The sequence below is a fragment of the Rana temporaria genome, chromosome 9, assembly GCF_905171775.1.
Source record: "Rana temporaria chromosome 9, aRanTem1.1, whole genome shotgun sequence".
NCBI classification, from domain to species: Eukaryota; Metazoa; Chordata; class Amphibia; order Anura; family Ranidae; genus Rana; species Rana temporaria.
The window spans coordinates 122701016-122718087 of NC_053497.1; the positions used below are offsets into that span (position 1 = coordinate 122701016).

Here is a 17072-nt window from a genome sequence, read left to right on the forward strand (position 1 = left end):
CTAAGACACACAGATTTCCAACCTGCTTCCTCTCATTGGATATTAAAAAAGCCTCATGGCCCTACCTGAATTATACCCTGCAGAAATGGGGCTTTGGCCTGAACTTCACCAACTGGGTTATGGCTTTATACAACAAACCTAAAGCACACGTTAAGTATGCAGGATATAAATCGGACCCTTTTATCATAGAGAGAGGCACACGTCAAGGATGTCCTTTATCCCCCTTATTATTTGCCCTACTCATTGAACCATTGGCACAAAAGATTAGATCTGACCTCACTATAACTGGTATTAAACTTGGTGGATATCAGCACAAACTTTGTCTATTTGCAGATGATATCCTCTTATTTCTTTCATCACCCCAAGTATCTGGCCCAAATCTCGTCCCCATACTCAGTAAATTCGCAGAATTTACTGGTCTATCCATAAATCCTAAACAATGTTTAGCACTAAATATATCCCTGTCAGAATTGGAATTGAGATCTGCAAAAATTGGGCTCACTTTCACATGGAATAGCAAATCGATTCCATATTTAGGGATACATCTCACATCATCCTTATTGGACTTCTTCTCACTTAATTATCCCCCAATTCTGAAACAGTTATCAAATCTGATGAAATCATGGTTCTATCTCCCGCTATTGTGGTTTGGAAGATTAAACGCTGTCAAAATGACATTATTACCGAAACAATTATATTTATTTAGAGTCTTACCAATTTCCATTCCAGCTTATGATCTGCGAATAATACAAAGAAAATCACTGTAATTTATATGGGGATGCTCCAAACCACGAATACAAACGCATACACTCTATCTCCCCAAAATTAACGGTGGTTTAGGATGCCCTAATTTTGCCTATTACTATAAGGCAGCACACATAGCTAGTCTTACTAAATACCAGGCATACCAAGAAACCCCGTTATGGGTGTCTATAGAAGCCATTGAATGTGATCCTTTCCCAATATCGAACTTATTATGGATGTCACCCAAAGACTGTAAAAAACTAAGAAACCCTATAAATAAACATTTAATTTCCCTTTGGGATAGATTCAAGACAAATAATTCACTTCAATCCCTACATAACCCTTTACTGTCATTTTATAAAAACCCAGCTATCTATCCTGCATGGATATCCCCTAAATCCCTTAAAGAATGGGCATCCAGGGTTGTCTTATATATATACAAATTTATGCATGCCTCGTCATTTATCACCTTCCCATCTCTATATGAAAAATATGGTCTTCCGCAATAGGAGTTGTTAGATATTTACAAATTAAAAACTTTTTTACACCTCATTTGAACACTACAACTTCACTGATACAACTGTCCAGTTTCGAAGGCATATGTCAAAAAGGCCCCCATGCCAGAGGTGCAATATCCACTATATATTCGCATATGCTGATCCATTCCTGTAGAGATAAACCATCTTATGTCGGAAAGTGGGAGGAGGACTTGGAACGTACACTAGAGATTTCAGAATGGAACCAAATATGGTCAACAACTAAAACAGCTTCCCCCAACATAATAGCTAGTGAAGCCAACTACAAGGTACTGACTAGGTAGCACCTGGTACCAGCCAGAGTAGCCAAATATGTGCAGAACTATCCGCCACAATATTTGGGCACAGATTTGGGCATATATCTTCATATTTGGTGGTCATCTCCTAAAGCACAAACATATTGGAAAGGTATATTTAAAATTGTAACCAAATTACTAGGGAAAACAATCCTTTCTGATCCTGCAAGGGCACTACTCAACTTAAAACCAGACTCTAATTCACATACTCAATTCAAATTGCTGGTGCAGTTCTTCACAGCAGCCAAACAGACACTAGCAAAATCTTGGAAATCGCCTAAATTGGTCTTACATGAACCTATAGCTAAGATGAATTATACCATGACCCAAGCCAAGATGGCTGCTATTGAATTGGACATGATCCCCAAGTTTGAGAGGATGTGGCAGTCCTGGATTGCATATATTATGCCAACTTTGGACAATAGAGTACTACTGCCATGGTAGCTGAATCAGTGAGTTATATATGCCATTGTTCAACATCTCTTGGTTTGGAGCGGTGGCTCTTGGCTCGCCCGCGCGGACCCCCCTTATGGTTCCAGTACTCTCTCTTTTTTCTCCACTCTATTTTCTTATAGTTATTGTTATTTATTTCTTTTTTCATTTTTCTCTGTTATTTGCTATTTTACTATTATGCTTTTGAAGCTCCCTTTGTATTGTTAATAACTCTTGGCTTCACAGAGGACAATATATATGTCAGTAGTTACTAATAACTACATAAAACCTCTAAACTTAATAATCTTAATGTCATTAGCGACTAGTATACCATACTTTGTCCACAAATATTTACTTTGTATATTTACATATTGGGATAAGAATACTCGAGCTTCTCTATTTTCGATGTATTTAATGTATTCCCTGTAATTTGTATTACACCTTTGTACTCAATAAAATATTTTTGACACAGAGAGAGTGAAGTTCTGCTTTGAATAGTTAATTATAGGGATTTCTGATCCACTGTTGGAATAAAATTGAGTTGCGCTGGGTGCTCCTTAGCCATTCACAGGAAGCCGGGTATTTTTATGAATTGATTGGCCAAGGTGGAGAGGTAGGCAATTGATGTCACGATTCGCAACGATTATCCAATCAGAGGAAGCCTGTATTCATTGATTAAAATTACAAGGCTTCCTGTGAATGTCTACAAAGCCCTTAGGCCCCGTACACACGATAGAATCCATCCGCAGATAAATCCCAGCAAATGGGTTTCTGCGGATAGATCCTATGGTGTGTACACGCCAGCGGATCTGTTTCCACGGAGAAATCTCCTCTGGGATGGATTCCAGCAGATCGGATATTTGCTGTGCTGCACAACAAATCCATCTGCTGGAATCCATTCCAACGGATGGATCCGCTCGTCTGTACAGACTTACCGGATCCATTCGTCCAAAGGGATTCCCCGCACGCGTCGTAATGAATTGACGCATGCGTGGAATTCCTTATATGACAGCGTCGCGCCCGTCGCCGCGTCATAATCGCGGCGACGGCGCGACACGTCATCGGCAGAGGATTTCCGCGCGGATTTCAATGCGATGGTGTGTACACTCCATCCCATCGAAATCAGCGGAAATCTTTGAGATGATTTATCCGTGGAAACGGTCCGCTGGACCGTATCTGCGGATAAATCCTCTCGTGTGTACGGGGCCTTAGTCTGATTCAATTTAGTTAAGTCAACAGATTGGAAAAGTCCTCATACCACTATCAGAACACAGTGCTATATATACTGTACAGTATGTAGCTGATACAACAATGTAGTAAGGTAAATAGCTCGTTTTGGCCAGCTTGGCAAAAAAATAAAAAATCTATTTGAAGTGAAAACAAAACCTGGAGTTTGTCTATAAAGCGCCACTCTTGGATGAAATTTTTTTTTACTTCCCCTCCTTCCCAACCTTTGCCAATGGTCCTTTTTGCCCCCTTATCATGTGAAGCCAGAAACACTCACCTAATTCCCACAACCAGGTATTTTACCGCCACTGATTCTGATGCAGGGGACCGCTAATCCAGTGCTGCAATAGTCCCGAGACCACTGGTTCCCTGCCGTCCCCCTGAAATGACATTGGTTCTCTTCTCTCTGAGAGGGCCCCCCTCCCCCCAGTGATCATCAAGTAGAACGTGTCCAAGTGACACATGCAGTAAAGGGCTGTGGTCTCACTGTGGATTGAGGTGATTAAAATCAGGCATTTTTTTTTAAAGTTTATTTTATATATATATATATATATATATATATATATATATATATATATATATATATATATATATATATATATATATATATATATAATATTACATAGTTAGTCAGGTTGAAAAAAGACACAAGTCCATCTAGTTCAACCATAAAAAAAAGAATAAAATAAAAAATATTGTATAATCCCATATACCCGATTCTATACCCACACATGATCCAGAGGAAGGCAAAAAACCCCAGCAGAGCATGCTCCAATTTGCTACAGCAGGGGGAAAAAATTCCTTCCTGTACCCCCAAGAGACAATCGGATTTTCCCTGGATAAACTTTACCTATAAATGTTAGTACTCAGTTATATTATGTACATTTAGGAAAGTATCCAGGCCTTTCTTAAAGCAATCTACTTAGCTTGCCAGAATCACCACTGGAGAACGTCTATTCCACATTTTCACAGCTCTTACTGTGAAGAAACCTTTCCGTATTTGGAGATGAAATCTCTTTTCCTCTAGACGTAAAGAGTGTCCCCTTGTCCTCAGTGTTGACCGTAAAGTGACTAACTCAACACCAAGTTCACTAAATGGACCCCTTATATATTTGTACATGTTGATCATATCCCCCTTTATTCTCCTCTTCTCAAGATAGAATAGATTCAGTTCCTCTAATCTTTCCTCATAGCTGAGCTCCTCCATGCCTCTTATCAGTTTGGTTGCCCTTCTCTGCACTTTCTCCAGTTCCCTGATATCCTTTTTGAGAACTGGTGGCCAAAACTGAACTACATATTCCAGATGCAGTCTTACTAATGATTTGTGTGTGTGTGTGTATGTATATATATGTGTGTATGTATATGTATATATATATATATATATATATATATATATATATATATATATATATATATATATATATATATATATATATATATATATATATATATATATATATATACATTGATCCTGGAGTGGGGATTTTCAACTGCCTGTCCTCTCAAATGCAGGCTAAGATAGTAGAAGACAGTGATTTTTTGCTAGCGGCTAATCCAAGTGAATCCAACAGGCTGGTTGTACCCAAGTTGATCGCTCATTCAACTTGGTACATTCCGCCTTCCCACATACAGTTCGAATCTCACCCATTTCCTGCTGGCTAGTCTTATATGGCTAGCCTTATATGTCTGTAAGGCTGCAATGGCTGGTATCTGTGTTCTTTTGAGTGAGAATGACAATGTCTGTCTATGTGGATCATGGTGCTAAATCCAAATTAAAAGCCCAATTACAAAAGACATTAATGCAAAATATTTAACTGACCCTTCTTAAATACTGACCAGTTATTTTTGTGTTATCAAGATTGCTTTATTCCCCACAACTGTCTATTCAAATGTCATTATCCAACGCCACTTTACAGGTCAGGTCTGATTGGCTGCTATGAGGCAATACAGACTGTTCTTTGTTTCAGAGCCTTTAACAAAAGAGGCCTAGATTTTTTGGAATTCCCCCACAGTATCGCTGCTGCCCACGCACCATTTGGCAAGGATTTTTTGACTTTTTGAAAGTTAGGATAACACATAATATGGCTCTTTTCTTGTAAAATGAAGACGTGTCCTGTGCTGCTATGCTACATCCACTTGGAACATTACTAGGCATTTGTAATAAGACAGCGCAGAGATCAAAGCTGATGTAGAATGCTTTCATTGCAAGGCTGTCATTGGCTGGACTGACCATCTCTGTGTCATGACTATCCATGTCCACTACTTCTTCATGTGTGCTTATCCTGATGTGTTAGTTTTGTATGTTTTATGCATTCCATTTTATATGTATGCTTTTGGAGATTCAGTCTGGGCATTGCCTCTAACATCTACCTGATGGTTGAGAATAGAAGCACGTGACTTATTTAAACTCTAGGGTTTCAAGAAACAACAAATAACTGAGTTTAAAAACATATCACCGCTGCAGTGGAGGATGGTGGTGAGGCTCTACCATGCAAAGCAAAAGCCCAACTGGCTGTTCCTTTTTCTATCTTTTAAATTTACACCCTTGAGGTCTTAAGCACTTCAAGAAAAACAAGCTTAGGCACTGATCTTTGGTTACTACATTTTGCTATCAGGCTTACCTAAATAGTGTGGGACCAAATAGACGCAAAAGACTGGGCCTCATTCGTAAAAGTGTCTCTGTTCCACCAGAGCAGCCAGTCAATAATTTGAACGGGTGCATGATCAACTACCATTTAGTGAAAAGGGAGAGTCTGGTTCTCTATTTAACAATATGCAGCCCTTTAAAAAAATATATATTGGAGTGGGACAGGCCCTTACAATTCAGCGCAATGACACAATTGTACATTGACACATAGGGGTTGATTTACTAAAACTGGAGAGTGCAAAATCTGGTGCAGCTGTGCATGGTAGCCAATCTGTTAATAATCATAGGTCCAGATTCACAAAGCACTTACGCCGATGTAGAACAAGATACGCCGACGTAAGTGCAAATGTGTGCCGTCCTATCTGTGCGCCGGACCCACAAACTAAGATGGGCCTAAAAACAGGCTTCATCCCGCCGACGTAACTTGCCGGCGTAGGGTGGGCGCACATTTAGGCTGGACGCATGGTGGCGCTCCCATTGATTAGCCATTCAAATATGCAAATTAGTGAAATACGGCAAATCATCAACATACGTGCGCCCGACGCAGTGTGTGTAAGTTGTACGTCCGGCATAAAGTTATTCCCCATAAAGGAGGTGTAACCCAGCAGCAGACATACAAAGGTCTGCACCAGGGAACACAAGCCGGCGTATTTTACGTTGGACGTGTCTGGCTGGGCGTAGGTTACGTTCACGCCGTACGCAGTGATCCGGCGTAGTTTAGGCAGTTGTTCCGACGTGGTTGTGAGCATGCGCAGGGGGATGCGCCCACGTCTCTTTGCATGCGCAGTTCGTGGTACGTATCTTTCTGGCGCTCGGCCCATCATTTGCATGGCTCACGCCCACTTCCACCTACGCCGGCATACGCCTGGCTTGGTGTATTCCATGCTTGCCTCTCTGTGCTGCGTTGGCGTAGCGTACAATGTTTGCGCTACAGCGGCGTAATGTGCGCCCGCTCTCTGTGAATCTGGGCCTAAGCTTGTTTAATTAAGCTTTGACCATAAAACATGGACGCTGGTTTCTACCCTGGGCTACTCCAGATTTTGCACTGTCCAATTTTAGTAAATCGACCTCTTGTGCCTTGTATACACGACCGTTTTTTCGGGAAAACCGCTATGAGAGCTTTTGGTCGTGAATCCCGGCCGTGTGTATGCTCCATCGCAGTTTTTCCAACTGGAAAACTGCCGGACAAAAAAAGAGATCAGGATCTCTTTTTTTTTCCCCCGCCAGGCCAAAAATCTGAGCGGGAAATCCGTTCGTCTGTATGGTTTTTCGACGGGCAGAAAACCGTGCATTCTCAGAATCAAGTATGAGACGGGACGCCTATTTCTGGTAAAACAAGCGTTCGTAATGTAGATAGCACATTCATCACGCTGTAACGGACTGAAAAGCACGAAGACTGAAAAGCGCGAATCGACTCTTACCAAACTTTTACCAAAACGGGGATCAGCAAAAGCAGCCCAAAGTGTTGGAATTTAACTTCACCTTTATAGTGCCATCGTACGTGTTGTACGTCACCGCGCTTTGGATGGACGGACTTTTGTCTAAACGTGTGTATACAAGGCTGCCTGAGATGAATTCTGTTGGGAAAACCGTCTTGGTTTTTTTATCCGACGGAAAAACAGCACGTGTGTACTAGGCATTAGGGTTCTAGAGTAGCAACACAGTAGTAGTAGTAGTACGAACAGTTTAAAAATGACTCTTGGTATCTCAGAATAATGGTACATGGACTTTTGGTCTCAGAACAATAGCACATTGATGCTTGGGATTCCAAAGCAATAGCAGATTGACAATTGTTTTTCTGAAACAATCACATAAAGTGCCTTTAAGCAGGCCATAGATGGTGCGAACTACGGGTTGCAAGAAATACATTTTCCCAATTCCCCCATCAACACAGGCAGTGCTGACAGGGGTATCCCTCCTGCCGAGCAATTGTCTGCTCCCGGGTGCCCCCACCTAGAGAAGACCGTGATTATAGTAGCCGCTAATGATAATCGATTGATCAACTTGGTACATTCAGCCTGCCCACACACAGTTCAAATCTTGGCCAGTTCCTGCTAAACTGGCCGAGATTCAAACCATCCATGGGCCGGCCCTAGATCTGCACTTAGGTCTACGCTGTATAAATAACAAAGTGTGAGAAGCCGCTAGCCCAAAAAATTCTGATACCAAATATATAAAAATGAAGCCACAAAGTGCTGTGCCAAACTCGTATACAGTAAGTCCCCTACCTACGAACGAGTTTCGTTCCGAGAGCTTGTTCGTAAGTCCAACAAAGATCAATGCTGGCAGACATAGGCTGCCAGCGATGATGAGTGTGTTCTGGCGGGGGAAGTCCCCCCCAATATATGAGTTGTCATAAAAGCTGTGGACCTGTTGCCCTGGGAACCTGGTGCAGCTGTTTATGGTAGCCAATCAGTGTTTAACTTCAGCTTGGTCAATTAGGCTTTGGCAATAAAACCTGGAAGTTGATTGGTTTCTATCCAGAGACTTTACATACTCCAGTTTCAGTAAATCCCCCCCCCCCCCAAATGTAAATGGAAGCAGCCTCCATAGTATAGCATTACAATTAAATTGTTTTATTACCAAGTCAAAGTGCACACATTTACAAGAATTTGGTACCACTCTTGAATATAAAAAATACAAGCAAGAAAGTCCTAGTCCGCTGTCCACTATGCGTGAGGAAGTCCTCACACATAGCGGACTGGGGCTTTCTTGCTTGTACGTTTTATGTTGATGAGCGGTGGTGATTTTTTCTAATTTGCACTTTTTTAATAAAATCATTTCATATTTAAAACTATATTATGGAGGCAGTTTCCTTTACATTTTGTCTCCCTGTAGCATGGTCTCATACTGAGAGGAATGGTGTATACCCTGTATACCAGGGCGACGGTTCCGTAGCTAAGAAGAAATTAGAATAAAGATATGGACTTTGTGTAAACACGGATATATTTAGTAAAAAATTTCAGTTTTTAATTGGATGAAGTTAAAACCATTGTATACAAACACATTAAAAAACAAAGTTGAGTGACCTCAAGGATTCTCATAACACCTCTAATACACCACATGTAATGAGCGCAAAGATTTGAAGCACGTAGAATGATATAAACCCAATTGTTTGGATACATGGAGAGGTTGAGTCGTATTCGGAGGTTGCTCAGAGAAAATCGCTCAACGTGTTGCGTGTGTTGATTCGCTTCTTCAGGAGCTTGTGTATCTAATAGACATGTAGGAAGGTATTATAAGAATACATCATGAATATAATCCATCATGATATCCAGAATTTCTGTAGCTAATATGACCACTCATATATGGGGGGGTTTATTGGATTCTGGTAAGCGTTTCTGCTGACTGGTTTTTCTCACTGCTGGATGTCTCTCTGGAGACACAGATTTTCTCACTGAATTTTTACTTATATATGAGATTGGTGCAGCACTTTTGGGTTTCATTCTAACACCATCATCCACTGACACTAGAGGCATATTTAAAGAGGACCTCAGAATAAAGACACACACTTGAGGTCACAGAGCAATTACACACAGACATGTGGATTTGAAATGCTGTCAATGGCACGTAGACACTTGCGATCCACAACATTTGCACTAGGGTTACTCGATGCCGATACTAGTATCGGTATTGGGACCGATACCGAGCATTTGTGTGAGTACTTGAACGCGCACAAATGCTCCCGATGCCTGACCCATAACTTGGTCGGCGGCGAGCCAACTCAGTGGGCGGAGAGGGTGGGTGGCGTCAGTAGACGGATCGGGCTACCGCAGTGGGCGGGTGGGAGGGTGGGCGTTGTCAGGCGGAGTGGGCGGGCGGCCTCAGTGGGCGGAGCGATCGCCGTCAGCTTGGACATCCCGACGCTCATCTTGGCACACCCTGCACTTGGCTACAGTAAGCCAGCAGCTGACATCTTGTTACACCCAGCCCATATAGTTCGAGCTGAGTGTAACAAGATGTCTCCTGATACTTACTGATGCCGAGTGCAGGATGTACCAAGATGGGCGCTGTAGCATAGCATTTTAGTGCCAGACACCTGTCAGTGCCATCTAACAGTGCCAGCCACCCATCAGTGCCCATAACTGCCGCCTATCAGTGCCAGCCACCTGTCAGTGCCCAAAAGTGCCACCTATCCGTGCCATCAGTGCCACCTGTCAGTGCTGCCCATTAGTGCCAGCCACCTGTCAGTGCCCATAGGTGCCACCTATCAGTGCCCATCAGTCAGTGCGATCTATTAGTCCCCATCAGTCAGTGCCACCTATCAGTGCCCATCAGTCAAACTGTCACATGGCATTAAAAAAAAGTATTGGTAATCGGTATCGGCGAGTACATGAAAAAAGTATCGGTACTTGTACTCGGTCCTAAAAAAGTGGTATCGGGACAACCCTAATTTGCACAATGCTATAATAATAGCACACTTAATGGGTTCCCTGGGACGATGATGTATTTGAAGATCCACCACTGTTCAAGAATGCCCATATGCTGAATAACACTCACTTTTTCTATAATAGTGGTTGCAGGATTCTGGTTCTTTAATATTTTCATGTACAGACCATTTATATGATGCTATACAGGGGTCAGTTATTAATTCTAGCAGTTGAAATAATTATAACATGGTTTTGAGCTGTCTTTGACGGGTTCTCAGTGTAATTTAAATCCCCCTTAGTTTCCTCCCCTACAGAGCTAGGACCCCCTTGTGCAATGATTCCCACAGACTGTTTAATGCCATCCGCCTCTCACATGCTGTGTTGCTGTCTTGCTTGTCAATGTGCTCGTGTCCAATCATTCATCTGAACGTGCTAGCATACATATTTTCATTCTTGCAGACAATTTTCGCTACACGTGTGACATCTGTGGCAAAAAGTACAAATATTACAGCTGTTTTCAAGAGCACAGGGACTTGCATGCAGTGGACGGTAAGTATTCACACCTCCACGGCTCAGAGGTAGGAAATATGATTTAGACATTTCATGGTAGCCCAGGGTGTACGTGACTCCATATTGTTTTTTAAAAGATCACCATTTAATCGTAAAAAAGCGATTGTACATACAAAATGATCTTTAATTCAAAGCTCAAACCTTTCCATTTAGTAGAGTACTAAATTGGATTAGCTTTGTTGTCATAGGTTATCAGAGTGCACCTGTTGCCTACACTCCCTGCAGTTATAACTCTTGAAGGCAGAGTCTGACACAGACACTTTAAATCTTAGACCATTGTGTTTAGCAGCTGCCTTCAGATGGTTGGGCAAGCAAAGCTATTAGGACAACCCTATAACATTCATCCAACTCCCAGTAAGCCCCAGTTTTTTTCTAATGTCCTTAGGTGAATGAACATCTTCTCTATGCTTATCTAGCAAGATTTATTTGCCGCTACATAGCCAATGCAACTTTTAGATCAGCTCCTTAGCTGATCTTTGGTGGAATCTACCTAGACCCTGCCAAAAACTGAATTAGAGGCTAGCCTGTTATATTGCTTAGACCACATTTGATGCTTACCTTGGTGGGCATACAATGTGATGAGGTAGCCTCAGGGTGCAGCACAAGTGCAGTGACTTAATCCATCTTCTGGTAAAACCTGTCCCTAAAGACCTCTTAAGGGGTATCACCTCTGGGAGAGCTACGAATGGGACTGACTTGGTTCTCCAAATTCCCCTTGACTGACTGGGAGAAACCACAGACATTGGTGGTAAGTCAGGCCCCTGGTTGGAACCCAGTGTGCTGTCACTTAGGTTCCTGAAGGGTTAACATGTTGAGCACTGGCAGCTATACATTCAATGTCAGCAGTGGGAGCAGTTCAGTTATGCTACTTTTTAAAAATTCACACCTTTTTTCCTCAAGCCCCTGGCTTACAGATAAGGAGAACTACCACCTATGATGGCTTCTTTCCCATTGGGCATACTGTGCTTGCACATCCCATTTTCCAGTACACGACACACAGCCCAGGTACTCTGCTCCCTTCCTCTTTACCTGCAAACAGCACAGCAATCCTTCGGATTTGCATAGATGTGTACTGCCTACAGTGACTGGTCATAGACGAGTTAACCCTTCCAGCCCTGCAGCAATGGTTGTTGGGACCATTAGTGGCATATCTCTCACTATACTTTGCAGATAACAGATGCAAGAAAGGTGGGTCAGTGGGCCATGCCAATTCACGCTCTGCAATTGGTTTAGGGGGGACCTGCAACATTTTCCCTAAAGGACCTAATTTCTAGTTTGAGTCACTTCCCTCCTCTGAGACCTCTTTAGCTTTTTCTGGGATGCCCCCCTCCTTTTTTAAGTTTCTTTGTTCAGGGAGAAGTTTACAGTCCACTGTGTCTGAATTCATAGGCAGGCTTTCAACCCTCTTGGAGACATAAGGGGGGTCGTCTTATTCTCTTTCTCACAGTGCATATATGAATCTCCTTTGACTGCTTCTGCACTTCTTAAAGAAGAGGATGTAGATAGTACCTCGTCCAGTACAGAAAGTCTATACTGACACAGTGCACGCATACTTTTCCCTAGAGCATAATGCATTAGCCTGGCATAGGTCACTAGCCTCGGCTCAGTAAATATGCATTGGCCTGCAAAAACCTTCCTAAATTTACTCACTCTAACATCCTATGTTATAAAGTGACTGGTCCCACCCCTAAAAATAATCCCCTTCAAAAGTTATGGCTTGGCAATCCCTTATTTACAGGGGGGTTCATGAAATGGTGGGCTGTTCCAGTGAACTCAACCATGTCTTGTCTTAACAAGACCTAACGACCCTGGCGGAGGAAGTCTCTGCCAGAGCTTGTGAACAGGAGGTTAGAGGCCCTCTTTTAAGCCTTATTCTCTCACAAGGACCTACCATGCAACCTGCTGTTGCAGATATCTCGACCAAAATTATTTTGGACAATGCCACAGCCGTGGCTTATATCAACCATTGGGGGGGCAACAGAAGTTGTGCAGCTGAAGAAAGAATCTGACCTGGTCCTCATTTGGGCACATTCCAGCTCTGACTGCTGTGCTTAACCCAAGCGTGGTAAATTGACAGGTGAACTTCCTCAGTCAGCAACATCTGATCTAGAATGATTCCTTCAGTCTAAGGTGTTTCAAGCTCTCTGTTACAGATGGGGGACGCCGGTCAAGGACCGTCTGGTGTCTAGGTTTAACAATAAACTGGACAGATTTGTTGCCAGAACCAAGGATCCTTCTGCCTTTGTGATGAATGCTCTGGTGACTCCATGGGATCAGTTCAACCTGATCTGCGTCTTTCCCATTGCTGAAGCTCTGCTGGATCAAGATGAAGGGGTGAATTGATGGTCCTTCTCTTTATTTCACAAACTGGTCCAGGAAGACATGATTTTTGGGCAAAGGCTTCTCCTAAATCACCTGGATACTCTGTAGGACAAATTATGTTGTTTCTCCAGTCTGGCCTAGAACCAGCATTTGGCCTGGAGAGCTATCAAAGGTCAGGTTTGGGCCCCTAATCATTCTTTTCCAAAGACCGCGTGCCTCTCATTCTTTGGAGAGAGCAGACAGTATGAATTCTGGGACATGTATTCGCACCTATCAAATTGGGACCAGTGGCTGTGTCTGTGCATCCCAATAGATATGAATGTGACAACGTGCAGGCAAAGATGGTCCTAAGCATGGATGTACGCATAAGTTCCATTTTAAAAAGATGAGGTTCCATTCCTTCCGGTCGGAAAAATATTTCACCAGATATTTCTAGTGTTTTGTGGGCTTTTCAGCATCAGGCATCTGTTTCCTAGATTTTCTAGCTGGCCATAGTAAGGTGTGGCTTGGGGCTAACCTGGAAGAAAACTGAAAAAGGTTTATACATTTAAAAAAAAAATTTTTTTTCACTTTCAGTAATTATTGAGGCCTAATGTTTTGTCTTGTCAGTTAAGCAATGGAGGGACCAGGAGGGGCAGCATTGTTGTGCTTTGCTTAGGGCATCAGTTGCTCCCAATCTGAGGATCCCATTATGAAAATGTAATTTGCATTCAGTAGGTAGGCTAAAGAGGAAGTATTTTGAGAATGCAGCCTTTCAGTTACTTGGGAACCACAGGCATCTGTGAGCTACATAATGAAAACCATTTTAAACATTTTGAGAATGTTATTGTAACCAAACGCCTTACCAACCAAGAGTGTAGAGAGAGCCATTCTGATAATTAAAGTAATCGGTCCAGTCAGGAAATGACATAACCGACACGCAAAATCATTGGAAGCCATTTTGATAATGCAGCCTGTTATGATGATAAAGTATAATTTATCTCGGCACCATCATGGGTTTCTAGTAAACTGATAGGCCATGTTCTCTTGAATGTAGGTGAACCTAATGGCCATCTGTGGTGTGTAGGCAGCAGCTGTACTTGAATATACCTGTGCTTAAGTTCTTCCAATATTAAAAGTAGATTTTATGTGTATTATCAACATGGGATACTTGTGATCTCTGACTTTTTAGAAGATGAGTTCATGTACCTGTGATACAGTTAGGGTCTCACTCTGTATTCTTGGAATATGGTTCTATACCAGCTATTGAACTTCCAAAGGAACATGGCTATCAACAGAGGGGATTAGTAAATTAAGCTGAATTATTTTTAGCACAGTTGTTGCAAACTGGAAACACTGAAGATGGCCATCTATCAGAGAATCCAGTAGCTGTATAGGTTACTTCTGGAATTAAAATCACTCAATGTTTTGTACATTATTAAACATTTTTATACAAGTATACAATTTTGAATGTTTTTATGGAATCTGGTGTTTCCAGGGAGGATTATTGAAATAACAAAATGTTATGTTGCATTCCACCTCTCTCCCAAAAAAACACATTCACCAAATTTTTCCTCCTGGGGTTACTGCGAACCACTCAATGCCGCTATGGCACATTTTGTAACATTTTATCATTTTAACATTTTATCAAAGAGTACCTGTACATACAAATCTGAAAGAGGTAGAAAGGTACTTGGTCCTTTGACTGACAGTTCTGGAAATGTCATGGTTAGAATTTACTATAGGCTTGTGTGCCTGCAGACTGATGGTAAATCTAGCTGGTCATTTCTACTAATGTTAGGTTGCATGTTGCAAAACAGCCTTTTGCATCAACCAAAGTCAAATTCCAGCCATCAGTCAGCATCTGATATACCCTTAAAATGTGGGCTTAATAGTTGGTTGTGGAAAACAACTTTAGTTTTAGGTGGTAAGGTTTTTAGAAAGGGCAAAATTATTATAGCAATGAAAGTATAAGAGCAGTTGGCTGAAACAAGAGATTGTAACATACATGGCCATCTTTATTACAGGTACTTATATAGTGCCGTAAATTTTTATGCAGCGCTTTACACATATATATTATACATTCACATCAGTCACTGCCCTCAAGGAGCTTACAACCTAAGGTCCTTAACTCACATTCATACATACACATACTAAGGCCAATTTAGACAGGAGCCAGTTAACCTACCAACGTGTCTTCGAAGTGTGGGAAGAAACCAGTGTACCTAGAGGAAACCCACGTAGACACAGGGAGAACATGCAAACTCCAGGCAGGTAGTGGCGTGGTTGGGATTCAAACTGATGACCCTAGTACTGCTATGTGGAAGTGCTAACCACTTAGCCACTGTGCTGTTGTTTTAGATTCCTAGTCACAGTTGCAAAAGCTTTATCCAGTTGCTTGAAAGTATTGGATCTTATGTGAGCCTGCACATTTGGATTACTGGAAAATTCTTGTGAAACACATATCCCAGCTGCAGGCAAAGATCACCCAGAATAATCACAGCACCAACCCCTTGAACTGAAACCACCCCCATACAGAGATGCACCGGTCAGAATTCGGTGCTCTGATGAGCTAGATGTAAGTGCACAGTGTGAAGCAATGTGAAACAATATAAAACTGTATGATACAAAATGACAGATGAAGCTTATGTAAGCTAGATGCTGCAGGTAGCCCAGAGTGCTATACAACACACTATTAACTTTTGGAAAAATAAACAATACAGATGAAAGTGAACAAACACCTTTAATCCTGTAAATGTTTAACAGTTAAAATACATAGTAAAATTGCTACTACATATACAAACACCGAAACTAGTATAAAATAAGTGGAAAAAAGTGCAAAACTGTCAAAAATCACACATGTGATAAACTCCTGTCCATAAATAAAGGTCAGATCTAGAAATCCAGTAATTCCTCCACGGAACAGTGTCTAGATGAAACACCTCCACCCAAGATGCAACATGCAAAAATGAAATCTTCAGTGATGACACCTCTGAGTGTGCTAGCAGCTCACCTCACGGCTGTTTGTCCAAACAGCTAACGGAGATACTGATCGCAGCTGGATGAATAGGCTGGTGAACTCCTGACTCCTAAGATAGCTCTCAGCGACCAATGTGTGTCATGGAAAAGAGAAGATATATGCAATGCATATAGCATGACACTGTGAGGGTACCTCAAACGGGTAGCGATATGAGAAAATACACTCACATGAATGAAAGGACAGCGGGCATAAATCCACGAGTGCCGAACTCGTATCCCCCTCAGAGTGTCAGCTATACAGGTAGGAGTGTAATCTGATCCTCATGCGTCCAAATGGCAAGGCTCAATGTATCATTGGAGCATTAAGAAGAGTGAAAGAGAGACCATAGCGTGACAGAGTCTCAGGAGGAGTGCGTGAGTGTGCGCATTGTGTGCGGCAGGTGTGTGAGGAACCCGTGAAGGAGATAAAGGAAACCCGCGAAGGACTTCGTCACGCTATGGTCTCTCTCTACATTGAGCCTTGCCATTTGGAACGTATGAGGATCAGACTACACTCCTACCTGTATAGCTGACACTCTGAGGGGGATGCGAGTTCGGCACTCGTGGACTTTATCACATGTGTGATTTTTGACAGTTTTGCACTTTTTTCCACTTATTTTATACTAGTTTCGGTGTTTGTATATGAAGTGGCAATTTTACTATGTATTTTCACTGTTAAACCTTTACAGGATTAAAGGTGTTTGTTCACTTTCATCTGTATTGTTTATTTTAGTATCATCAGATACCCTTTTTCTTTCACTGTTTAGTTCACCCACGATCCCTTCACTTCCCATTCCCTTTCACTTCCCCTTCCCCTTCCCTCCCCCACAGCGCAGCTACCATACTTTACATTATGTGCACAGAATGCCCCCCAGAAACACCATTTCCTGCTTCCTGTGTGATTGGCTCACCGATTTTCCCAGAAGTCTAC

At 42.1% G+C, this 17072-nt stretch overlaps 1 protein-coding gene across 5 annotated transcripts in view; it reads left to right on the forward strand.

Annotated features, from left to right (window-relative positions):
* Nucleotides 1-17072, forward strand: part of ZNF618 (zinc finger protein 618) — a 204872-nt gene that overhangs the window by 123354 nt on the left and 64446 nt on the right. For 4 of the 5 annotated variants that reach the window (XM_040324381.1, XM_040324376.1, XM_040324377.1 and 1 more), the window contains exon 6: nt 10712-10801. The exons of the other annotated variant lie outside the window; for it this stretch is intronic. In XM_040324381.1, the coding sequence (XP_040180315.1) occupies nt 10712-10801 (90 nt within the window). The remainder of the gene's footprint in view (nt 1-10711; nt 10802-17072) is intronic. 5 annotated transcript variants of the gene reach the window in all.